The sequence below is a fragment of the Martes martes genome (genome assembly GCF_963455335.1).
Source record: "Martes martes genome assembly, chromosome: 12".
Lineage (NCBI taxonomy): Eukaryota > Metazoa > Chordata > Mammalia > Carnivora > Mustelidae > Martes > Martes martes.
In genome coordinates this window covers 4082934-4109053 of record NC_137900.1, presented here as the reverse complement: position 1 = coordinate 4109053, position 26120 = coordinate 4082934, and the positions used below count along the sequence as shown (strand labels likewise).

The 26120-nt window shown below is 53.0% G+C and overlaps 1 protein-coding gene across 1 annotated transcript in view; it reads left to right on the top strand.

Annotated features, from left to right (window-relative positions):
- Positions 1-26120, top strand: part of WNK2 (WNK lysine deficient protein kinase 2) — a gene marked incomplete at its 5' end in the record, with an annotated part of 117247 nt that overhangs the window by 69345 nt on the left and 21782 nt on the right. The window contains 7 exons of the mRNA XM_080820797.1: positions 14183-14958; positions 15204-15273; positions 17078-17139; positions 17232-17923; positions 19941-20152; positions 20990-21178; positions 21858-21956. Coding sequence (XP_080676923.1) covers positions 14183-14958; positions 15204-15273; positions 17078-17139; positions 17232-17923; positions 19941-20152; positions 20990-21178; positions 21858-21956 — 2100 coding nt within the window. The remainder of the gene's footprint in view (positions 1-14182; positions 14959-15203; positions 15274-17077; positions 17140-17231; positions 17924-19940; positions 20153-20989; positions 21179-21857; positions 21957-26120) is intronic.

Sequence of the window (26120 nt, the reverse complement as noted above, 5' to 3'; positions counted from 1 at the left end):
CAGGCAGTTGTTTACCAGAGAAGGGAGGGGCTGGGGGATGAGTGAAGTATGGGAGGGGATTAGTAAGTACAGACTTCCCGTTTTAAATAAATAAGTCATAGGGATGTTGAGTACAGTATAGGGAATATAGTCAGTAACATTTTAAGAATTGTGACAAGTGGCAACTATTCTTATCCTAGGGGCCATTTGATAACATATAAATATTGAATCAGTATGATCTGAAACTAATAGGATATTGTATGTCAGTTTAAAGAAAAAAAAGGGTCAATTCCTCAAGCTGACACACAGTTGTAAATATGAAGGTACCTAACAACGGAGCTTTAACAGTGGATCTTCAACAATAGAGCTCCTTTCTTTTGAAAGGAGACACAGACAAACCTACAATTAGAGTTGGAGACTTCAACACTCTTCTCTCAGCAATAGATAAACAAATCTGTAAGTCAAAGAAGAAATCTCAAGGAAAATTAGAAACATTTTGAAATGAATAGGAATGAAAATGCAACATATTAAAATTTGTGGAACCGCAGCTGATGCAGTAGAGGAACTCTTACAGCGCTACATGGTTGGATGAGAAAAGAAGTCTCAATTCAATCATCCAAGCGTCCATCTTAAGAAATTTTTAAAAACTAGGAACAAAATAAATCCAAAGCAAGCAGAATGAAAGGACTAAAAAGTAGAAATTCAAAATGGAAAAAACAACAGACAAAAACCAATGAAATAAAAAACTGGTTCTTTGAAGAAAATCTGTATTTATGATGAATCTCCGAGTACCTCTATCAGGAATAAAAGAGATATCACCGGAGACCCTGCATAAAAGAATAATAATCAAGGAATCATAGTCATAGAATACTATGAACAAACCTACACATATGAATTTAACAACTTAGATGAAATGGGCTAATTCCACAAAAGCCACAACCTGCTAAAACTCATCCAGGATGGAACAGTTAACCTGAATGCTCCTGTACCAATTAAAAAGATGGAATTTATAGTGAGAAAATCTCCCAAAAATTATTGTCCGGGTCTAAATGGTTTCACTGGTGATCTAGCCATTCCATTCCTAGGTACTCATCCAACAAAAATGAGAGCAGATGTCCATAACAACTTGATGTGTAATAGCCCAGAATGCGAATCAGCCCACGTATCCATCAGCAGGTACAGATAATCATATTGTGGTTTATCCGTACAGCATAACGATATTCTGCAATAAAAAAGAAATGAACTGTTGACTACAGTATGGGTCATTTTCAGAATAGTTATTTTAAATGAAAGAAGCCAGACAGAAGTGCATGTTGTACGGTCCCAAATGAAAGACTAGAAAATGGAGACTACAGGGATGGAAAGCAGATCAGTAGTTGTCTGGGAAGGAGGGTGTGGCAGGAATGGGATGGACGGGTAGACTACAGACATTCACGAACAAACATTCATGAACCGTGTCGACCGTGGTGATGATTTTGCTTGCATATTTAAAAAAAAAAAACAACACAAAAACTCCTAACTGAACAGAAATTGTAGAGCTAGGAGATGCAGTAATTAAAACCAAGACCCACTGGATGGTTTGTACAACACTGGAGAGAGAATTACCAAATTAAAAGGTAACTCAAAAAGTATTTATTTATTTATTAAAAGATTCTATTTATTTATTTGTCAGAGACAGAGAGAGCGCACAAGCAGGCAGAGTGGTAGGCAGAGGTGGAGAGAGAAGCAGCCTCCCCACAGAGCAAGGAGCCTGATGTGGGACTTGATCCCAGAACTCTGGGATCATGACCCGAGTCGAAGGCAGCGTCTCAACCGACTGAGCCACCCAGGCGTCCCTGAAAAAGTATTTAAAGTAGGGGCACCTGGGTGGCTCAGTCGGTAAGCATCTGCCTTTGGCTCATGTCATGATCCCAGGGTCCTGGGATCAGCCCCATGTCAGACTCCTTTCTCAGCGGGAAGCCTGCTTCTTCCTCTCCCACCCCCCCTGCCTGTGTTCCCTTTCTCACTGTCTCTCTGTGTCAAATAAAGAAAATCTTTAAAAAATATATTTAAAGTGAAAGGAGCTACAAGATACAGGGATTACAGTGAGAGAGTCAAACATAGGATATAATTCGTGCCCCAGAAAGGAAGAGAATGGGACAGAATCAATTTTGAGGAAATAATGTGGAGAGTTGCAAGGCATTAACCACAAATTCAAGAAGTCCTCCAAATTAGGAGAAACAACTATACTTAATGTATGTTATGGTGAAAGTTAGGAAAACCAGAGGCAAACAGAACTGAAAGAATGCTTGAGGAAAAAGCAGGTGCCTCTAAGGGCAACAGTGATTTGGACGGCTCCTGTCTGAGCAGATACAGGGACTGCCAGGAGACCGAGAAATGTCGCTGCCCTCATGCGATGAAGGAAATAAGTGCCAGCTTTGACCCCCTACCTGGTAGCAGGATCCTACCTACAGGAAGACAGAATAGAGACTGAAGTTGTTCACTACCTTTACATCTCACCGGAAGAAATACTGGAGGGGGTATTTTTAGGCAAAAAACGGTGACCCCTCTTGGAATGTCAGAGATGCAGGAGGGGATAAAAGTAATGGCATTACAGATACACGGGCAGAGCTCAGTGAATGCTGACTGTAGAAAAGCACAGTGTCTTCCGAGAGTTGAAATGTATCTGTTATGTACATGAAATACACACATATTTACTAGAGGAGAGAATTGTATTCACGGGGCTCCTGGGTTCTTGCATTTTCTGGGAAGAGCTAAAATCAAGAATGTGTATTGTCTCTAGAATGCCCCTGTGGGAATTATAAAATAGTAGATCACTCATACACTCATGGTGGGGTGTATTTGGGAAGAATTCTTAACAAAAGACAAGGAAGGAGAGAAAAAGTAACATTGACCATGCACGACACATAGAAAATCATTAGTAAGGTGGTAGGTTTTACCCAAATAGATCAATAATTAAATATAAATGGATTAAATATCAAAGATTGCCCAATGTGAAAAAAGAGAACAAACCAGTACCAAACTAAGATCGAAGAATACAAAAAGTTAAATGTAAAGAAACGGGGGAAACACGGCACACGAATACTAAAGAAAGCTAGTAGAGATCTTTTTGTATCACACAAAATAGGCTTTAAGGCAAAGTCATAATGGAGAAGAGTTCAGCTCTCCAAGAAGACAGAATAATTCCATGTTTGTGTGTCTCTAATAACACAGTCTTAACATATATAAAGCAAAAACTAACGGAAGCAAATGAAGAAATAGATCTGGAATTGTTATGTGAGTTTTACAGCCTTTAGAACAGGACGACAAAAATCTATAAGGATATAATGGATTTTAGCAATAGAATTAGCATTACTGGTCTATATGTAGAACAACCAGTGGCTGGAGAGTACACATTTGTTTTTAAGTCCACATAGAGTATTTTTAAATTAACTATATGCAGGACACAAAGCAAATCTCAACAAATTCCAAAGGATCAAAATCATTCAAAGCATGTTTTCCAACTACATTTGGACGTTAGCTGGAATTCAAAAACAAGAGATCCCTAAAAGGTCTCTTTATATTTTCCAGTTAAGAAATGTGTGTGTGTGTGTGTGTGTATGAAATTCACTTATAAATATCCCATGAAGCAAAGAAGAAATTACAGTGGAAATTAAGAAAATACTCTGAATGGTAAGGACATGAAAATCATGCAAATGAGAATATTACATATCAAAACCTGGGCATGCAGCTAAAGCTATAATTTTGCAGAAATGCATATATTAAAAAGGAGAAAAGGCTACAAATCAGTGTCTGATACAAAACGAAAAACCAAATAAAGAGGAAATACAACAGATAAGAGCACAGATTAATAAAATCTAAAACAAACATACAAAAGAGTGTTAACAAAGCTTGAAACTGGCTCTTTCAAATGTCTAATAAAATTGGTTGCCCCTGATGAGACTGACTGTGGAAAAGGCATACTCAGTGTCAGGAATGAGGAGGACATCACTGCAGCCTAACACTGAGAAGAAGAGGAAAATACACTGTGTGTAATACAGCCAATAAATTTCAAAACATGGATGATGTCCTGGAGAAATATAACTTACCAAACTTACATAAGAAGATACAGAACATCTGAAAAGTGCTATAAATATTTCAAAAACTCTAAATCAGTTCATTCAAACCCCTCTCACCCTTGCCCCTTGCGGTGGCAAGATTGCAGGAAGAGTCGGGGTGTTGTCTTCCGGGGTCACATACAGGTTGGAAAAGAGAATTATTTCTGTTCAGGAAGATTCTGAAGTTCTGAACCGGAGCCCGAGTCCACTGTGCAGGACCCGGAGTTGACCCTGTCTCTGGAACGGGTGTGTGGCCAGGCGGCCGGATGCGCGGTTCCATGCGTCTCGCTGCAGTCGGGACAGGGACAGCTGTTCTGCCACACAAGGGAGGGGCTGGATGCTTCACTGTCCCAGCCAGTAGGTGTTCATCCGATTGAAACAGACGGATTCGGCCCGGTGTCGGGAAATAGATGACACAGTCGTTGAAGAAAAGGGAAAGGACGAATGGAATTCATGTAAGGAGTAGAGAACTCGGATTCAAATCACAGAGAGAGAAGCAGGCGCCTCCGAGGATAACTGGGAGGTACCAGGCTTTGCACCCCCAGAAAAGCACTTAGACATCTATCCATTAATGGAAACAGCTTTGGGAGGACTCAGGTGTCCAGTTAAGAACGTGGCAACACAGTGGAGCACAAGTGCTACTGCCTTGAAAGGACGGCTGGGGAGACAGGCTGACATGAGGCGGCAGAAAGTGGCTAGGACCAGAGAAGGCGGTGGGGCTGTCTATCAGTCCCGTGGTGGGTGCCATTGTGGTCCCCAGTGGCATGCCCTGGGGAGGACCTTGGAGGAGTTCTGCGGCCCTGTGGCGCCTAGGCTCCCCACAGCTTTCACCGCAGAGCACCCGTGTGCTAGTTGGCAGACCCCGGTGGCCTGTTTCACAAAAGACATAGCGTTTGCCGTGGGCGTAACCAGTGGCCGTTGCTACCACAGACCCTCTAGGGAAGGCGATGCTGCTGCACCCTCTTTCCAGAAGGATCTGCTCTCTTCTGCCACCCTCGAGTCAGGACTGCCTGCTGCCTCCCCAGCCCCGTGCAGACCCCGGGCCGCTGGCTGCTCTGGGTGCGCCCGTGCTCCCGATCTCGGCTCTCTGGCAACTCCACATGCGTGCACCTGGGGCCCTGGAGCCATCATCCCTCGGTGCCTGCACTCCAGAGCCCTGTTCGGTGTCTCTGCCCTAGGCACCCACACTTCAGACCCCAGTGCGCCACTGCTGTGAGGGTGCCCACCAGCTGGACCCAGTGCCGGGAGGGATCACCTCAGCTGCAGCATCCCCAGGGGAGAAAAAATTCAGAAGGAACCCGGCAGCCGTCACCACTGAAGACCCCAACAGCCCCCACAGCCACTGCAGCCACCTGCAGTCGCGGGTCCTTGCCATCTGCGCGGACGCCGTCTGCACACAGACTGCCCTGCTGGGCCTGTCCTGCGCCTGAAACCACCACAGCCGACGCTCTGCGCCCACTCACGGGTGGTCTTCCGCCACCAAAGCCCGCCTGTAAGGGCTGCAAGAGATGACTGCTTCATCAAGTGCAAAGTTAGCAACAGAAGGCTGCAGGATACAAGCAGGCAGGGGAACAGGACACCACCAGGGGACACAGCACTTCTCCTGTGCCCGGCCCCAGGGGGTTGAAGACGTATGAACTGTCAAAGGATTCACGCTTACTGTCTTAAGGCGGTCTGGTGAGCTACAAGAAAACTGAAAAGAAAAGAAAACCTCATCTAGAATGGAGGTCAGAGGCTGGCAGGGGGAGCTCTCACACCAAGAACTGGTTTTCAGTTGCAGACTCAACGGGAAGAGAAGGACCTCACAAGTGGACGCTACTTCACGACTCCAGCAGGAGGGAGGAAGTTTTCTTCCATCCCGGCAGCAGCCCCGGCAATGAGAAGCAGTCTCAGCTCAGCCAGTGAGAAGCCACTAGACTTCCAGCTCCCAGTTCACTCCAGTGGGCTTTTAGTTTACAACAGTCCCTCCGTACACACCCTTTCCTCTCTAAAAGAGCCTCCTCTCATTTTGTTCTCCCAACTTGCCTATGCTTTTGCCATAGCTTGCTTGTGCCAGATTGCAGTTCTCTCTTATTCCCAAATAAACCCATTTTCCTGGTAAAGTAACCGACAGTTTTATTTTTAAAGTTAACAGAATACATGTAGACAACGCAACAAAACCAGGAAAAAAGAATGTGAGGAAAATGAGAAGTTCAGTGGAGAAACAAATCATGAAAAGAACCAAACAAATACTGGAGCTGAAGAATACAGTGAATGAAATGAAAAAAACGCAGCAGACAGCATGAACATCAGACTTGATCAAACGGAAGAAAGAATTTGTGAGCATCAGGACAGGTCATTTGAAATTATATAGTCCTAGGAGAAAAAAAGAACAACGACCAAAAAAAGTGAAGAAAGCCTGTGTGAATTATAGGGCACCATCAAGCAACTCATATTTGTGTTTGGGAGTCCCAGAAGAAGAGAGAAAGAAAGGGCAGAAAGCTTATCTAAGAAATTCCCAAATCTAGGAAGAGATGTGTACCTCCAGGCACACGAATCTTACGGGACCCCAGACAGATTCAACCCGAAGACGATTTCACCAAGACACATTAAACTATCAAAAATCAAGACAGAGATAATTTTGAAAGCAGCAAGACATAGGGAGAAAAAAAGAAAACCCACTTCATTTCAAACAAGTGAATCCCCACAAGGCTTTCAGCAGATTTCACGGCAGAAACCTTGCAGGCCAGGAGAGAATGGGATGCTAGAGTTCAGTGCTGAAAGTAAAAAACTGACAACTAAGAATATGGGCGAAGCTGTCTTTCAAGAATGAAGGAGAAATAAAGACTTTCTCAGACAAAAGCTGAGAGAGTTCAGCACCACTACACCTGCTTTACAAGAAATGCTAAAGAGAGCTCTTTAAGCTGAAGTGAAAGGATGCTAATTAGTAACATGAAAACACATGAAAGGGTAAAACGTACTGGTAAAAGTACATGGTCATTCAGAATATGATTGTTGTGTGTAAATCACTTAAATTTAGTATAAATGTTAAGAGACAGAAGTATTAAAAATAACTATAGTCACAATAATTTTAATGGATACAAAATACAAAAAAGATGTACATTGTTATCAAAACATAAAATAGGGGGGAGTATAAGTGTAGAGTTTCAGTGTGCAAGTGAAGTTATCAGCTTAAAATGGACTGTTACAACCATATTTTTTGATGTAAGGTTCACAGTTATCACAAATAGCTCTAATATACAAGGTAAAGAGAAAGGAAACAAAGCGTGGCACTACAAAAAGTCATCAAATCACAGAGGAAGACAGAAGAGAGGAAGAAGGGAACTACAGAACAGCCAGACAACAACAAGATGGCAATAGTAAGTCCTTACTTACCAATAATTGCTTTGTACGTACATGGATTAAGTTCACAATTCAAAATATGTAGACAGTATAGACTTAAATACCTCACTTTCAACAATGGACAGATCAAACAGAAAGTCACTAAGGCAATATCGACTGGAATGACATTTAAGAATAAATGGACTTGGGGTGCCTGGGTGGCTCAGTGGGTTGGAGCCTCTGCCTTCGACTCAGGTCATGATCTCAGGGTCCTGGGATCGAGCCCCGCATCGGGCTCTGTGCTCCGTGGAGAGCCTGCTTCCTCCTCTCTCTCTGCCTGCCTCTCTGCCTGCCTCTCTGCCTACTTGTGATCTCTGTCTGTCAAATAAATAAAATCTTAAAAAAAAAAAAAAGAATAAATGGACTTAACAGGCGCATACACAGAATTCCTCCTTCCTCCCTCAAACAGTAGCAAAATACACATTCTTCTTAACAAATGTGGAAAATTCTCCAGGATATATCATTTGTTAGATCATGTAACTGGTCTCAACAAATTTAAAAGGATTGAAATCACATGATTATCTTTTTTGACTATCTGGTATGAAACTTCAGAAATCAGTGACAAGAGGGAAGCAGGAAAATGCACAAATACATGGAAACTAAACAGCATACTTGTGAGTAACCAGCGGGCCAAAGAAGAAATCAAAAGGGAAATAATATCTTGAGACAAATGAAAATTCCAAAACTTAAGGGATGTGGCAAAAGCAGTTTTAAGAGGAAAGTTTATAGCGATAAAAGTCTACATTAAGAAACAACCTAACTTCACACTTCTGAGAACCAGAAAAAGAAAAGCAAACTAAGCCCAAAGTTTGCAGAAGGAAGGAAACATAAAAGATAAGTGTGGAAATAAATGGGCCAGAAAAACAATGCAACATATAAATGAAGAGCAAGCTTTTTTGAAAAGGTAAAAAAAAAATTGACATACTTTTAGCTAGACTAAGAAAAAAAGGATTCAAAACAGAACTGAAAGAGGAGATGTCACAACTGATTCCATGGGAATACAAAGAATCATGAGGAACTACCACGAACAGTTAGGCTAACGTATTGGATAACCTAGGAAGAATGGATAAATTTCTAGACTGACACAGCCTATGAAACTGAATCATGAAGAAATAGAAAATCTGAATGGCTGTATAACTGTAAGGAAATTAAATCAGTAATCAGAAATCTCCCAACAAATAAAAGTCCAGACCACTGGTGACTTCTCCCAATTTTTTTTTTCTTTAAGATTTTATTTATTTCGAGAAAAGGGAGAGCATGAGTTGGAGGGGAGATGGAGAAAGAGAATCTGCAGCAGCCTCCATGCTGAGTGCAGCGAGCCCAATGCAGGGCTTGATTCCACCACCCCGAGAGCAAAACCTGAGCTGAAATCAAGAGTCAGGCTCGGGGACACCTCAGTGGCTCAGTCAGCTAGGCATCTGCCTTCAGCTCAGGTCTTGATTCCAGGGTCCTGGGATTGAGCCCTGCATCGGGCTCCCTGCTCAGCGGGGAATCTGCTTGTCCCCTCTACCACTCGTGCTCTCTCACTCTCTCAAAATCTTAAAAAAAAAAAAAAAATGAGACTGCATGTCTGGTCAGCTAATCTATGACAAGGGTGCCAAGTATACACAATGGGGAAAGGATAGTCTTTTCAGTAAATGGTTCTGGGCAACCTGGATGTCTGCATGCAGAAGAATGAAATTGGACCCTCATCTTCCACCACTTACAGAAACCAACTCAAAATGGATTGAAGACCTGATATCATAAAACTCATAGAAGAAAACAGGAAAAAACTCATTGACAATGACAATTATCATTGAAACACAAGCAACACAAGCAACAAGAGCAAAAATTATAACTGGGAGTACATCAAACTAAAAAGCTTTTGCCCAGAAAAAGAAATAAAATGAGAAGACATCCTACAGAATGAGAAAATATCTGCAAACCATGTATCTGGTAAGGGGCTAATATCTAAAGTATGTAAGGAACTCACACCACTCAAAAGCAAAAACAAAAGATGCCTCAAATAATCCAGTTTAAAATAGGCAAAGAATCTGAATAGATATATTTCCAAGGAAGTCATACAGGTGGCCAACAGATACATGAAAAGGTGCTTAACATCACTAATCATCAGGGAACTGCAAATCAAAACCACAATGAGATACTGCCTCACTCCTGTCAGGATGGCTATTTTCAAAAAGACAGTAAATGACAATTGTTAGCAAGGACATGGGGAGAAAGCGAGACCTCGTATACTGCTGGTGGGAATACACACTGGTAAAGCCATTATAGAAAACTGTATGGAGGTCACTCAAAAAATTAAAATTAGAACTGCCATATGATCCTGCAATCCCATTTCTGGATATGAAGCTGAAGAAATGAAGTCACTATTTTGAAGAGATATCTGTACCCCTGTGTTCCTTGCAACATTATTCCCAATAGCCAAGATCTGGAAACAAGCCACGTGTTAACACTTGAATGAATTAAGAAAATATGGCAAATATATCGAGTGGAAGACTCTTCAGCCATAAAAACAAGGAGATCTTGCCATTTGTGACAACAGGAATAAACATGGAAGTCATCAGGCTAAGTGAAATAAGCCAGAGGGAGAAAAACAAATACCGTATGATGTCTGGGGGGCGGGGGAGTCCATCGAGTCAGAGAGGGGAATGGGGGCTGCCAGAGGTGCGTATTACAGAAGCATGTGATCATCTCAGTAGGTGGAAGAAAGCATTTCGTAAGATTCAAAGTCTGTCAATGCCTTTGAATAGGAAGAAGAGAGGTTAAAAGTGAACTAGTTAAATTTGATTAAGAATATCTATTTAAAAAGCAACAGCAAGTATCTAGTGGTGTGTTGAATGCTTTCCTTTTGAGATGGAGAGCAACAGAATATCACTTATCACCACTTATTTTCTGTGTCCTCCTGGAGGTCTTAGTACAATGTTGTGGGGTAAGACATCAGGAAGGAAAGAAGGAGAAGCATGGAGTGAGGGTGAGGAAGAGGAGAAAGGGAAAAGGAAATAGAGAAAGAAAAGCATCAGGACCGCAGAAGTGTGCCCCATATGGTAAAATCTGAATTTCCGCAGATGGGAGCCAGTGTCATCATCTTTGCTCCTCCGAATGAGTTCAACCTGCAGTCAAGTCTAAGAGCCAGTTCGCTGTCCACTTTTTGTAAATACTTTTGGAGGTGTTATGGTAATGGTACAGTAGCTTTATTTTTCATCTGAAGAACATTCATTCACCTCACAAGGTTTTCTGAAGTAAATTTTGGCTTGAGTTGGTACCAGTTTAAGGTAGGCTCCCATAATAGATGCTCAAAGCTGAATGATTGTTCTGATTTTTCAGTGTAATTCCATATTGGTGTTTCATAAAAGGTGATGTTTCTTTTAACATTATTACTTTTTATTAAACATTTGAACAGAATAAGATAATGATCTTTTATGAAGAAGCCCTTGCTATAACATTATTGTTTGGGGCCAAATTATAATTCTTTCTGAAGAATATGTTTGCTAAAACGTTTCCCATCTTGAGGTAGAAATTAATGTGTACTAATATTTGTGGTAATAATATATATTTTTTACCTCTGTTTAATGGCCCTTAAATGATTATTTTTAAAAAGCTGTCAAGATTTGAAAGGAAGAAATAAATTATCATTATTTGTTGGCAAAGTGACTATATGGCACATATGTGGAAATTAAAACTTAAAAATTATTAAAATTAAGGGAGTTTAGTGAGGTAGCTAAGTAAGTTATTTTTCTATACCAGCAATAATTAGAAAATTTAGAAAAATTCCATTTGTACTAATATAATAATACCAAACATCCAATAGAGATGGATCTAACAAAAAATAAGTCCTTTATACTCCAAACCTTTAAACATTGAAACTTAAGAAATGAATGAGAAGATACATACCATGTTCATGGATTGGAAGACTCAATATTGTAAGCACATTACTTTTCCTCAAATGGACTTATAGATTCCATGTGGTCCTAGCTAAAATTGTAACAGTATCTTATGGGCATTGACAAGCTGATTATATCGTATTTGTGCAAATGCCAAGGCCAGGAAAAGGCAAGAGACTCTCTTAGAGGAAGGAAGTGGTTCTGTCGAGTGTCAGGACTAATTATGTAAACCCGCAGCCATGGAAACACTGTGGCACCGGAGCAGGAGTACATTGAGCTATGGAGTAAAAGCATCGAGAGCCGTGCCCACGTCTTGACTGACAAGAGCTGTCTGACTGCAGAGCTGTGAGGACAGGATGGTCTTTGAAATGAAGAGGGAGTTGGGGGCACCTGGGTGGCTCAGTTGGATAAGGTTGTGAGCTCGGGGTCCCGGGATCCAGCCCCAAGGTGGACTGTGCGCTCAGTGGGAGTCTGCTAGTCTCTCCTCTGCCCCCCACCCTCGCTCATGCTCTCTCTCTCCCTCTCTCTCTCTAGTAAAATCTTTAAAAAAACAAAACAAAGAGTTGGGACAATGAGCTCTCCACACTGGGAGAATAATCCTTGCTTCTAACCTCTCGCTGTAAAACTCGTTACTAGTGGATTGTGAATCTCAGCGTAAAAGTGACACAGGAGAACATCTTCACGAAAAGCACTGAAGGAGAGACGGGCTAAAAGTTGGCTAAATTTGATTACGTTAAGATTAGTAAGTACTGTTCACTAAAAGACTGCTAATTGGGCAAACAGGCAAATTGCAGCATGAGAGAAGATATTTATAGTATGTTCTTATCCAGCACACATGAAGAACTCCGGCCAATCAAAAGGGAAAGGACAGCTCTACAGAAAAACAGGCAAGGGACGTGGACAGGTGTAGCGTGAAAGCATGTGTCCAGATCAGCCCAAGACGTGCTCGGTTTAATTTGTTCCCAGGGGACATGCAAACGAAAGGCAGAGATATCACCCTGCGCCTGTCGGGAGGGCTAATGTAACAAACACAAAGATAAATATCGGTGAGGATGCAGGGAAAGGGGAGCCCTCCTGTGCTGTTGGCGGGAATGCAAATTGGTGCGGCCACTCTGGAGAATGGAATGGAGGTTCCTCAGAAAGTTAAAAAGAGCTCCCATGTGAGGCAGTCATCCTGCCAGCTGCCTGGCCACAGGACGGGAGGTCAGTGGCTCTGGGACACCTGCACTGCCACGTTCCCCGCAGCACTATGCACAATGGCCCAGATACGGAAACAGCCTCAGTGTTCCATGGATGAATGAAACGTGGCAGCTGCTCATAAGGACATCGTATTCGTATTTATCCTCGAAAAAGAAAATCCTGCCGTTTGGGAACAACATGGATGAGCCTCGGGGATGTTATGTCAAATGAGATCAGTCAGTCACCAAAAGACAGACACTGCACAGTTCCGCGACGCTGACCTGGGTCCCCGAGAGTTCTGGAACTTGGGAGCAGAGCGGGAGGGCGCAGGGGAGGGTGGGGGGCGTTCAAGGGATGAAGTTTCACTTGTGCAGGATGGAGGAGCCTGCGTGGTGTTGAGCTGCGGACACCAGGACCGAACCGACACAAGAGTTTTGCCGGGAGGGTTGACCTCGCACGGAGTGTTCCCACCACAGTAAACAAGAGCTTCACGTTAGGTGTGTTCCACTCCCCAGGAGGGTGTGCGGAAGGTGGGGGCGCAGAGGCTGCTCCGGGAGGGGCGCGGGCACCCGTCCTGCGCGCTGCAGCCCCTCTCACCGAGCAGCCCCGTCCGGGCTGGATGCCCAGCAGAGGTGTCCAGGCACACTCACACGCGTGTGTCAGTCGTGTCCCAGACCGGCAGCAAGCGGTGCATATCCGCACCTCCGCAGCTCGAGAGTCGTGGGAGCGTCGCGGAGTGAAACTCTGCAGACCGTTCGGGCCGCGTTCCCCGGATACAAGGGCTGGAGAGAGAAGCCAGACGGGAAGGAATGAACAGGAGCCAGTAGACGCGGGGTTCACACTTAGGCGGAACCGAGCTCTGGTGTTTAGAGCACGTGCTTATGGGGCGGGGCGGTGAAGAAAACCAGACGTGGAGATTTGTGACCTGCACGGGGAGGGGCAACGGGAGGCCGGGGCCTGGGATCCCGGCGGCGCTCTCCCTTCCTGCTTGATCTTTGTAGCTTTTTGTTTTTGTCGTATGCAGTGTCAAGTGAAGTAGGTTCAAAGGACGAGTTGGTCCAGGAAACAGGACATCTGGCGTCCTCCGGGTGTTCCCAGGCCCAGGGGTTCCTGGGCGGGAGGCCGATGAGCCACGTTCTATCGCCTGGTTCCCAGGGCTCCTCCCGGAGGATCCCTTCCCGGCCCCTAGCAGGGCGCTGGTGTGATGTGCTTCTGACCTCATCGAAGCCTGTTCATGGGAAGTTCATGCTCTGTGGCAGGGGAGAGTGTGGGCCTCACCGCATAGATATTTTCCTTTTTTAAGTTCATTTGGTGACGCTCTGGGGTGGGCCCGTGGAACGGATCACAGAGCCGTGATTCATGTAGCTCCCCTAGCAGGTGGGGGCTTGGAGAGGCGGGTTATGCCTGACGGCTGAGTGCTGCAGGGCAAGGGAAGGGGGTGGGTACGCCCGTGGCGCTGAGGGGACGGTGTTGGGGTGGAGGCCTGGAGAGAGAAGCCGGGCTGCTGCAGGACCTCGGAAGGCACCTCCGGCAGGGGCCAGCCCATGCGTGAAGTTGGTGCACTGGACAAGGATGAAGACCTGTGTGCGGGGCCTGCAGCTCATAGAAGGCCTCTCTTAGGACCATGGGAGGCAGGTACAGAGGCGTTTCTCCTATTTCTTCTAGATCCAGCGCCCTGTAAAGACCAGCTGTCCTTAAAGGAAAAATCCGGCTTCCCAGCCAGTCCGCAGCCTCTGAGCCAAGCAGGCCCCAGGGACACCCCTGGTAGTGCCCCAGCCCCTTTGGTGCCATCCTCCCTTCCTGTGACTGCTCTGCCCCAGGACGCAGCTGCACCAGCTGCCAGCCCCAAGCCAGAGCCAGTAATGGGGCCTGCCGTGCAGGCGGGGGGCCCAGGGACCTCTCAGGGGATGGCCAGTGAGCGCGAGACCCCCCAGCCACTGGCGGAGACTCAAGACAGCCAGCTTGCTGCACAGGCTCTGGGTGCGGCCGGAGGGCCTTGTGCCCCACCTCTGGAGGCCCCCCGCTACCCCACAGCTCTGGGAGAGCCCACCTCAGCCAAGGAGGCCGCTGCCCAGGGTGAGCCCTTGCGGGCTCTGGCCCCGGCACCCAGCGCCCCCAGCGCCCCCAGTGGGACCCCTCAGCCTGCCCTGGGCCAGCCCCTACCCCCGCTTCCCCCTGTGGTGGGGGCCATCAGCTTGGCCACCCCCCAGCTCCCTAGCCCCCCACTGGGGCCCACTGTGCCCCCCCAGCCGCCCTCGGCCTTGGAGTCAGATGGGGAGGGGCCGCCCCCTAGGGTGGGCTTTGTGGACAGCACCATCAAGAGCCTGGACGAGAAGCTTCGAACCCTGCTCTACCAGGAGCACATGCCCACCTCCTCAGCCTCGGCTGGGACCCCTGTGGAGCCGGGGGACCGAGACTTGACCCTGGAGCCCCAGCCTGTGGTGAGTCCTGGTCCCACCAGGACCTCTTGCGGCCCTGACTGCCCTGTTCTCTGAGGCCGACTCTGGGCGTGTTGCCAGAGTGGCCCATTTGGGGAACTGGGATGTGTGCGCAGGTTGGGGACCTGGCTTCGATGGGCTCTGCTTGGGGTGGCCCGGGGAGGGGTCCAGCTCTCACGGGCGAGATGCGCCGGTTGGCTCCGGAGGCAGCGGGCGAGGCTCGTGACTCTTCCCCTTTCTTCCCGCAGCCGGGCAAGTCCGAACCGGCTCCCGAGCTGGCGGCCGCGCCAGAGCAGGCTGGGTCCTCGCCGATGACAGGTAATGAGCCCCAGGTCCCACGTCAGAACCCCAGTGCCCATGAGGTGCCTTCCTTGCTCCGGACCACGCCGCATCTCTCTCCCTCACCCCCATAGCGCCTTGGGTGGGGCTCACACGTAGCAGCGGCTGTCGTGAGGTGTTAGTTAAAGCCCACTGTGTTCTCACAAACCGTGACATGCTCACGGCCCAAGGTGAGAACGTCCTGCGTGGAAACGGGTAAAAGCCCAGGTGGCTGGGCGTCGGGGTACGAGCAGCTGCCGGCTCCCGTGCTCTCGAAGCGCTCTGGCACGCGTCCCCTCGCCCCGTGCTCCTGGAGAAGGTTACAGGGTGTTGAAGGTCATTTTGGCAGAGCACAGGCCGGGGCCAGGGGCTTCCAGCAGGTCCGCGGAAGTGGCCAGGCTGGGGCCATCCAGTTTCTGGATCCGGACCTCCTCCGAGGGTCCTGTGGTGCCTCTCTGCGGGAACACCCGCGTCTCGGCCCGAGGGCGCTGGTCTGCTCTTCCTCGGTGTGCGGTTTCTTCTTGGCCTGGAATTCCTCCAGAGATTAGGAGGGCGGGGATCCAGCTGACCTTGTGAGGGGCCGCTGGGTATGCGTCCATGGCAGGCGACGCCGCAGTTCGCCGAGTGAGGGGAGCAGGCTGCTGGGTCTGGTCGGGCCTCTGGACGCTGCATTCTTGGGTGTCGCGCTGTAGAGAGGGGGACAGCCGGCGGTGGGGTCAGAAGCTATAGCACATGCCATTTCCCCGGGAAAGTGAGAGTCAGGTGGTAAAGCAGGAAGGTGCTGGAAGGTACGAGGAGTGCCTGCTCCGTCTTCTGACTCCCTTGCACAAGAAACTCACCCTGAACCCCTCCCGCAGCATCGGGGACGTCAGTATAGCCAGTCCCAAACTCTCTCCCCCAGAGCGCCCGGCTGATGGGGCAACTCTAAGGAAACAGATTCTAGTTTGGAAAAGGTAGACATTTCTGGAGGTCAGAGCTGTCCAGAAAGAGAGGGAGTGTAGTTGACCGTGAACCCCGTGCCTGGAGCTGTGCAAAGACAGGCTGGATGGCTCCCGCCGCAGGGATGTGAGAACGGGCGTCAGGCACTGTCCGTGGGTGAGTGGTGTGTGACGCGTGGGTCTGGGTCTCCCCAGGTCTGTGCAGGGACAGCCCCCCAAACCTTGCCAGAGGCTGTCCCCCCACCCCTGCTACAAGCATGTCCGTCTGGCTACGGACTGGCACACAGCCCTTGCCTGCCTGAGGCTTTCCTTTACTGTGTGCGGGTCTCTGCACAGGCCGGTCCCCCGAGCACAGCGGCTCCTTCTGCCCGTCACTCAGCAGCCCTGGGAAAGGTGGTCGGAAATCCCACGCCGTGTCTACCCCGTAGATGGGAAGACAGCCTCAGAGGACACGGTCCTTCCCCAGACACTGGCGCTCTTGACGCAGGGCCTCCTGAGACCTTTTCGTCATCGGAGATGTAGAGATAACCTGTGACACAGGCCCACGCTGTCAGGGATTAGAAGGGACAGGTGGGACAGGGGATGGTCAGCGGGGGTGTAGAGGGCATGGCTGTACCCAAGGTTCTCGAGCAGGTGCCTCCGGGGACCCGAGTGGTGCTAGGCTGAACCCTCCTTTCCCCGAGTTATTGGGCGTCTCCTAAAAAGAAGCACTGGTAGGACATCCTGGAATGTTCTGAGTTCTCCCAGTAGCCGAGCACACACACTGCAAGCCCCCTTCCTCTCACTGATCGGGTTCAGCTTGAGGGTGCCTGCTCCTGCCCTTGCCCTCTACACCAGCCTGAGTAATGACTTTGACATTCCTACAGCAGAATCTTCTTTGAGCCAAGTGACAGCCTCAGGCTTGCCCCCAGCACCAGGTGCCCCCCAGGTAAGGAGTGTTCTCTCAGGCGCCCGCTGGTCGGTGGGGTTTCCGCCCTGCTGCTGTGTGCTGAGAACTTGCCCTTTCCACGCATTCTCAAGGATGTCCCTGCTTCTGCCTTCCCTGCACATCTGGAGCCCACAGACCGCAGCAGTGGGGTCCCCGGGGAATCCTCAGCTCAGCCCACAACAAGCTGCCTGGGGACACTGACGGAACACAGCCAGGCCAGCCACCCCCAGATGCAGGGCGCTCTGGCCTCAGAGTCCCCCCAGAAGCGTCTGGGACAGCAGGACGGCAGCTCACCAGCCAAAACTGTGGGCCGGTTCTCGGTGGTCAGCACGCAGGACGAGTGGACCCTGGGCTCCCCCCACAGCCTGCGGTACTCGGCGCCCCCAGACGTGTACCTGGAGGAGGCCCCCCACAGCCCCGACGTGAAGCTGGCTGTGCGGCGGGCGCAGACGGCCTCATCCATCGAGGTCGGCGCGGGCGAGCCGGTGTCCAGCGACTCTGGGGACGAGTGTCCGCACAGGAGGCCCCCCGTGCAGAAACATGCCTCCCTGCCCAGCAGCGGTGGTGGTGTGGCCAGTGACTTGGTGAAGAAGGCCACCGCCTTCCTGCACAGGTCCTCACGGGCTGGCTCCCCGGGTCCGGAGACGCCCAGCAGGGTGGGTGTGAAGGTACCCACCATCAGCGTGACCTCCTTCCACTCCCAGTCGTCCTACATCAGCAGCGACAATGACTCGGAGATCGAGGATGCGGACATCAGGAAGGAGCTGCAGAGTCTTCGGGAGAAGTAGGTCCTGAGACAAAGTCACCAGGGGCGGCTCAGGGAAGAATCGTCCACAGCTGAAGCCGGGGGTCCCACCGTGTCCACCTGGGGCTGCCCGAGCTGGGAACAGGGCAGAGGCAACAGCCCTGCAGCAGGCTGATCTGGGCCCTGGTCTCCTGTGGTGACCCTCACTGGGCTGGCACTTTCCCCTAGCAAGTGTGACTGGCCTCGCTGTGTCGGAGACACTGCACAGAAGTGCCATTATTTCTTTTGCCCACCACCACCCATGCCCAGTCCCGCCTCACCCTCCCCTCCTCCCACCTGCCCCGGCCCTGCCCTCCCCTCCCCCGTCCCAGCCTCGCCTCCCCCCCCCACCCCGATTTCACCTCTCCTCTCCTCACCCACACCAGCCCCAGTGCCCTGCCCTCCCTCCCACCTGCCCCAGCCACTGTGTCAGGACCAGGCACTTGTAGCCCCTCCTGGTGCCCTGTGCAGCCCACAGCTGAGCACTGGCCTGGGGCAGCCACTGGACTCAGAGGCAGTCAGGGAGGCACTCGGTCCGAGGATGGATGTCCTTGCGGGGCTCATCTGTACGCTCTCACTTGGGTGGTGGTCGCTCTGGGAGCCTGTGGTCCATAGGAACAAGGGAGAGCCAAGAGGGGAGCTGTGGAAGGGCTGGACGAGGGTCTGGGGGAAGCCGCTGGGTTCTGAGGGGGCAGAGCCTGGAGGTGGGGGCAGGGTGAGTTCCAGAGTTGCATCAAAGGGAGGGTTTTGGGGTCTGAGGAAGGGGGATATTAAGTGAGAAGTCTAGGTTCTTGCCTGGTAGAGGGGCCATGGATCCCAGTGGAAAAGGGAAACCATTTAGGAGGGGGACAGGGAGTTGATGGCACCTGATAGAAGGGAGCCTTGCTTGCTCAGACCCGGTGGGCACCATGGGGGACACTGGTGCCGGGCCACAGGGTGGGGGCACTCGTGGTTCTTAGAGCCCAGGAGGCCTGCACTTTGAGATGCCTGCTGCAGCCCTGGGGCAGGAGCCTCAGAGTAGGGGTCTCCCCTAGGTCCTTCTGAGTCAGATGCTCCAGATAACCTTTCCTCTTCCTCCCCCTTGGCAATTTTACTTCAAAATATCACCCCATCAGAAGCTGATCTGATGCAACAGGCAGTTTGCTGCTTAGAATAACTTTCCTAAAGTCTTGTAGGCATTGGAGATAAAAGAGGCGAAACCAGAATTTGCTTTGTGGTCCGGCCACGAGGAACCCGTTTCCCCACCATGCCCCGAGAAGCTGGGCCGCGGGTGTGGCTGAGGGGCTGAGCCAGGGCAGTCACGTCTGAGGGGCTGGCATCTCCCAGGGCTTTTAGGCGGGCACTCGAGCACAGCGGCTGTGAGATGGGCCAGCGGGTCCCCAAAGGAAGGTCCTTCTCTGGCTTCTAGAAACTTAGCTCACCCACAGTCAGTAATTGCACCTGGGTCTTCATGGCCGCTTCGCACCCGTGTGTCCCGGGGTGGTGCTGCCTGTGCTGGGAGCCCCCTGGGGAAGGCAGCACCAGGAACCCCAGGTCCCCGGCTGATGACGGCTCATGTGGGCATCCCCTCGTCTGCCAGGCCCTCCTATGATTCCTTCACTCAGAGGAAGTGACACTTCTTTGCGGGAAGGGCTGAGGCAGCCTCCCAGTTGTGGCAGTTTTTCTCTTCCCCGGGGTTTAGGTGTAGGGTGTGTGTCGTGAGCACAGACACGTGAGCTTGTTCGTACCCCACTCCCCTACCACTGAGAGTGGCAGCATCATGAGGACTTGAATCTCCTGCGGCTCTTCCTCATGCCCTTCGGTGCTGCTGGGTGTGTGCGTGCACGAGACCCCCGGTGGGGCCCTCTGGGTTCCAGTGAAGGCGGAAAGTCTTCAGCGCGCCCGCCGCGGAGCGGGCCCTGCGGCCGCACGCCCCCGCCCCTCACAGCCTTCCCTTCCCGCCTGCCGAGGGCTCTCGAGGACAGCCTCAGAGATGTGAGCGACCAGGATGCCCACCGCCCGCCCTCCCCTCCTGCAGGCACCTGAAGGAGATCTCGGAGCTGCAGAGCCAGCAGAAGCAGGAGATCGAGGCCCTGTACCGCCGCCTGGGCAAGCCGCTGCCCCCCAACCTGGGCCTGTTCCACACGGCGCCCCCGGCCGGCCGCAGGAGGAAGAGCAAGAGCAAGCTGAAGGCGGGGAAGCTGCTCAACCCGCTGGTGCAGCAGCTCAAGGTCGTGGCCTCCAGCACAGGTCTGTGCCCTGCGGGGGGGGGGGGGGGGGCCGGACCAGAGCTGGGCCGGTGGGAGGCGGGCACCCAGCCCTGGGAGAGCGCTGCTTGGCGCCCCTTTCGTGGGAGCAGGGAAGCCTTGGCGGCCTGAAGCGGCCCCTGGGAGTAGGCGGGCCTGCTTGGAGCTCTCAGCCGCCTCTGGGCAGCCCAGCTCAGGTCCCTCTCGCCGGCCTGCCTCCCTGCAGGTGCCGCCTGGGTCTGCAGCTGCTTCCTCTGGCTATTTTCCAGACACTTGTCACCTGCTGAAAGTGGGGAGTAGAGCAGTTCCTTTCGGGGACGGGGGGCTGTGGGGTGCGGCAACCCCCACACTCTGGGCCGGAGACCAAGTGAGCTGGAGTCCCCCAGTGCACCGGGGTGGTTGGGGGGTGGGGGGAGCCAGCCGTGAGCTATCTGTGAGCCCACCCTCTGCTGTCACAGAGAACCTGCAGGGTACGTGTCTGGGACTGCAAGTTCTGCAGACTGCATGAATCCCAGAATTCCAGAAGGATTCCTAAAGCGAACTGCAAACTAGTTAGAGCGAGCAGGTCCGTCACAGGCCTCCTGTGCCCAGGTGTGCCTCTCCAGGTGTGGCGTGCTCCTTGCACACTGGCACACCGTACACCTGGCACTGCGTGAGCAACTGGTCTCGAATTTCCTGGCACCTGCACTCGGGCCACCGGGCCACGTGCCCTTTGCCTGCAGGGACTCCGCTTCCCCAAGGTCACCCAGCAATGAGCAGGGAGGACAGATGCACTCCGCGCTGGCCGGTAGGACCCGCAGCGCCTCACTGTGCCTGTCACCCCTTCTCCCCCCTCCCCCAGGTCACTTGTCAGACTGCAGCAGAGCCCCTCCTGCTAAGGACCCTGCCCAAGCCGGGGCAGGGCCCGCGGCAGCGTCCGACCCGTGTGGGAAGGCAGTTCAGACCCAGCAGCCTTGCTCCGTGCGGGCGTCCCTGTCTGCAGACATCTGCTCCGGCTTAGCCACTGACGGCGGCGGAGCGCACGGCCCAGGTGATTCCCAGCTTGCCCGGCTCCGAGCATGTGCTAGCTGCGCAGGGCCCCCGCGGAGTGAGGGGGCGAGGGCGGCAGCGCACGCTGCCCGCCGCGTCTGAGCCAAACCGTAGCCGCAGCCCTTGAGTAAAGGGAGTGGGTGGCCCACCCGTCCCCGGGGCCGGCAGTGTGAGGCTCAGAGGGAGGCGCGCGGCGCTAGAGCCGCCCCGGGGAGGCGCCGGGACCACCGGGTCAGACGAGGCGTCGGCCGCGTGCTCCGCGCCGGTCCCCAGGTCCCCGCTAAACACAGGGCCTTCTGTCCGGAGGGGCGGCTAGGGGGGTGTGAGGGCACAGCTCCTGAGCTGGGGGTTTGCCTTGAGGAGGAAACGCTCGTCACCTCTGCCGTGGGCGCGGCAGCCGCGGGAGGAGGTGCTCCGTCCCCACCATCTCTGTCCAGAGAAGCCGTGGTGACCGCTGCCGGCGCCCGCCCCGCACGCCCTCCCAGGGTCCGCTTCTCTCGTGCTCCAGCGGCGCCTCCTTTCCATTACGTGGTCGGCGGCTGTGGTCCTCCGGGCTGGGCTAGGTGCAGCCGTGGATGCTAAGTGACGAGGCTGATGTGGCTGGTGGTGTGTAGCAGCGATCCCAGAGACTGTACTTGATGCCTGTCTCTTTGTTTTCTTCCCTCTATATTCATTTGCAGGCTGGACGGTTTACCACCCAACGTCTGAGAGACTGACCTATAAGTCTAGTAGCAAACCTCGCGCTCGATTCCTCAGTGGACCCGTGTCTGTGTCCATCTGTCTGTATTTGTTCTTTGTATTTTACCACCTCCTGGCCCTTGGTTTCTCCCCGCCCCTCCCTGTCTTCATCACCTTCCATACATTTCGTAGGGTGCCTCCCCCGCCCACCGCAGCCCCCTTGCCCACGCCCCGCGTACAGCCCCGCACACATGCCCCCTCCTGGCCCCAGAACGCGCCCGCGCATGCTCTCGGCTCTCGCCCGGCGCCGGACGCATGTGCAGCGGCTCGCCCACCCCCGCCTCGGGCACCCGCCCCCCCCTCCAGGCCCCAAAGCGCTCGGCGCTTTTCTCCTCACCTGTTTGTTTAATTTCGTATTTCTTACGTTGGACGTAGTTTTATTTCTGTTGCAATTGTGGTGCATACACACGTCCGCTGTCCCCAGTTCCAGCAACAACAAAAAGACAGCCCCGGCCTTCTCTAGACGCTTGGTGTGTCTCACACGTGTCTGGATTCTGAAGACATGCATGTAGCGAGCTGAGTTCTAGAAGGTCACTGGAGGGTGTGACTTCTGTACAAGGGCCACAGCACTCAGCACCGTTACCCCGCGCCCGCTCCCTGCATGTGGAAAGGCGGAGAGAAGGTGCTCCAGCTAGGACACCCCACCCCTCCCCGCGCTCTGGTCACCTGGGAAACCTCTCGGTGTCCTCCACGCTGGCTCTCCCTTTGGCCCCGGCCCCTCCTGGTCTCCAGCTGGAGCACTTTACTTGGTGAACTGCTCTCACCTCACAGACCTCAGACACGAAGCCAGTCACACAGCTGCGAGCTCTGCTCAACCGAACCTCAGCCCCGGTGGCCGTCAGATTCCCGGGATGCCCTGCCGGCACCCAGGACTCCCGTCCAGGAAGGGCGCCCATGCTCAGGGCCATCCAAAGTTATTTTCTCCCTCAGAACAATTGGAAAATGAATCCAAAGCTGTGGGGTTTTCAAGGTTTTTGGTTTTTTTTTTTAAACACAAAAATTAAGCTCTCAATTGGGTGGAAGTGCTGGTTTGGGGCACGTGGCTTTTTGCTGGTACAATAAAGATACATTGTATTTGTCAGGACCTGAGGCCACGTCCACAGTGGGCATCCATCCCCGTCTGAGTTGCCTTGTCACCCTCCCCCAGGCAGCAGAGGTCAGAGGCAGAAGCACAGCGATTCCCAGGGACTGTCCCACGGTCCTCATCTCCCAGCAGGTGTCCCAACTGAGCTGCGGGTTAGCTGCTGAGCTGGTGGAGAAGTGGGGGCGAGGTCTGAACGCGTTCTGCTTCCTGGGTCACTTGCCGGTCCTCTTTTGCTCGAGTGTGCGTGGCTGTCCCCCTGGGGGACGACAGGCGCAGGGTAGCTGGGTCTCCAGGCATCTCGTGGTCAGATGGGTGGCTGCGTCGCTGCTGGGAACACCACTGGTCAGGCTCAGGAAGCAGGGTAGTTAGAGCAGGTGGTGCTTTCCCTGGGGTGCGTGCGGTGGAAAGGTGCACGCGTCGGGCACCACATACTCCTCTGAGGTCGTCCCCGCTCCACGTTTGTACCTGCGTGGTTCTGCGTTGTTGAAGGGTTTTCATTTGTTCTACTATCGTTATTCTGAGATTTAAGAAAAAAAAAAAATTGGAGGCACAGTAGGGACAAGTGGTTTAGGTTTCACTTCTGTCTCTGGCCAGGAGGAGAGGAACACGTAAGGCCGGGCTCTGTGGCAGACGGGGCCCTGGCCCAGGCAGGGCCGATTCCGGGTGGTGGTGTGTGCAGGCCGGGCGTGCCTCGTCTTCTCCGGTGCTGTGCGCCCCGTGACATCACTGTTCCCGTAATAGTCCTTTCCCGGCATGACCTGGCTGTCTTGGTCACAGCGTGGCCCCCGCAGGCTCTGAGGTTGCTGGTCGGGAGAGCACACGGCAGACTGTGGCCCTGAGCCCGCTTACCCGCAAATGTGTGGCCTATGGGTGTGTGAAAACGCGCCCACCAAGGCCCTGTCTCCTGGTGCCTGCCCAGCCCGCTGGGCTTCTCTGGGAGCCAGAGCCAACTGCTTCCCTGCTGACAGGGGAGCCCCAAGGCCCCAAGGAGACTACATGGGCACCCGTGAAAGCCCGGTCACGGCCCTGAGGGCCAAGAAGTGGCAGAGAAAAGGGCATTCAGGGCAGGGTTGCGGGAAGACCCCGAGGTGGCCCTGCTCTGGGCTCCGGGCTAGCGGCGAGGGGAGGCTGCAGCCGTGGGGCGTGGGTGCAGCTGGTATGGCCTGCAGCCGAGGAGAAACCCAGAGGTGTTCTGTGCACGGCCTTGCACGGAACAGGAGGCCGGGCTCTGGGAAAACAAAGTCTGTGTTCAGTTACAAAGTACAGAAAGGAGGCCCACAGTTCTGTGACGTGCTGAGGCCATGAGAGCAACCAGGCGAGGTCAGAGATGAGCAGGGTGGAGCCCAGGCAGCTGCAGGCAGCCAGGAGGGACCCCACGTGGGAAAGGTGGCCAGGCCTGCGAGGAAGAGCGTGCAGAGAACCAAACCCGGGTGCCTTCCTGGGGTGGGCGCCTGGACAGGTCTGCTGTTGGGAGGGCCGGCCTGGGAGAGGGCTGGACTCCTCGGGGCACAGACAAGGTGAAGCCTTGGGCAGGAGGCTTGGGGAAACTTGCGGGCTATGTTCCGGGATTCAGGGGGTATGGTCGAGTTGCAGAAGCATCTGGTGGTCAGGAGCTGCTGTCAGACCTCCCCTCGCCTCTGGCTCCAGCACCCGACTAAGCGTAGGTACGATCCCTCCAGGGCATCTCTGCACACACAGCTTTGGATCTGCTTTCTGTTTCTCTCATGCAGCCGTCAGCCTGCCGTCTGTGCTGCAGCGAGTCTGTCCCCGGGACCCTCCGAGGAGGCTGCCCAGGCCATGCCCTCACCCTGCAGCGTCCCGGACCCAGAGCAGTGGGTGTGGGAGAGGACCTTTGGGCAGCCAAGGAGGCGGCCGCCCCCGACGAAGGCCTGTCCAGGCTGGACTGCCCTCGGGGCAGTCGCCGCAGAGCAGAGCAGGGAGGCATCCCATTTCATGCTTCACAGACAGGGGCTGGCATTTTGCTCAGCGGTGTGAGGACCTGGTGGCTCGTTACAAAGAAACCAGTGGCATTTTGGTGCCAGCAGCTTACCTGTCTCCAGTGCCAGAACCGGTGTCTAATGCCGCTGTGCAGGGTGCGACCAAGCGGCTGGAGGCGTCGTGCCTGTCCTTGAGGGGCCTGCAAGGAGGCCCCTGGAGCTCCCTGGGAGCCTCCTCAGGAGCTGAAGGCTGGCGCCAGCAGCGTGTGTGGCAAAACCACGAGGCCTGGCCCGGCCCACCTCTCCAGCGGCGTGTCCGTGGCAGAGAACCGTGAATTTGGGTGTCTCCCCGGCAGCCAGGCGAGGGTCTGGATGGTGGTGGTGCCTGGCAGGGCTGGCTGGCCGCACCAGAAGCAGTTCGTGTGTCCTGGCCAGAGACCCCTGGCCCTTCCACAACCCGGGAGAACATCTCCCAACAGCAGGCCACGTGGCTTTCCACCTCCACCCCTGCCCGGGTGGAAGCTTCCCCAAGTAGTTCTGGGCCTCGCGCTATCTTGACCTTGGCTAAGGACGGAAGTCCTGAAGGGGAGACCTCCTGCTGCATGTGGGTTTCCTGGGGGTCTCGTGTGTCCCCAGTGCCCTTGCGTCGCTGCCTTGTAGCCCAGCGGCTCAGGCAGGAATGCAACGTACACACTGGCGCGGAGGGAGGTGAGTGGGGCTGGGGGAGGCGTAGCCATCAGCCGTCGCATGCTGGGTCTCGAGGGCGGGGCACAGGCCCTGGGGAGCCCTGAGGATGGGCAGGGCTGTGGCATGAGTGAGGGCTGATCGCCAGACACACGGTCCATGTAGCTCTGCACTGTGCCGGGTGGCACGACCTTGGTGTAGAGGTAGGTGGCTGGATCACTGAGGGCAGGGAGTGTCTGTGCTCTGGTCACTGTGGGCCGTGCCTAGTGAGTGTGTGGAGGCCTCTGTGGGCCAGTGCTGAGCATGGTGCCTGGTGGCCAACGGCCCCACCTCTGGGGCCCCGACTTCTCAGGTGGTTCCCAGCAGGCAGTTCTCGTGGACAGGATGGTGACCAAAGGAACCCGCTGCTGTCAGGCTGCGGGAACCTGGCCGGCCGGCCGTTCCCATGTCCTTGCGCCGTCTGTACGGAGCTGCTGAGACCACAGGGTCTGGATGGGGAA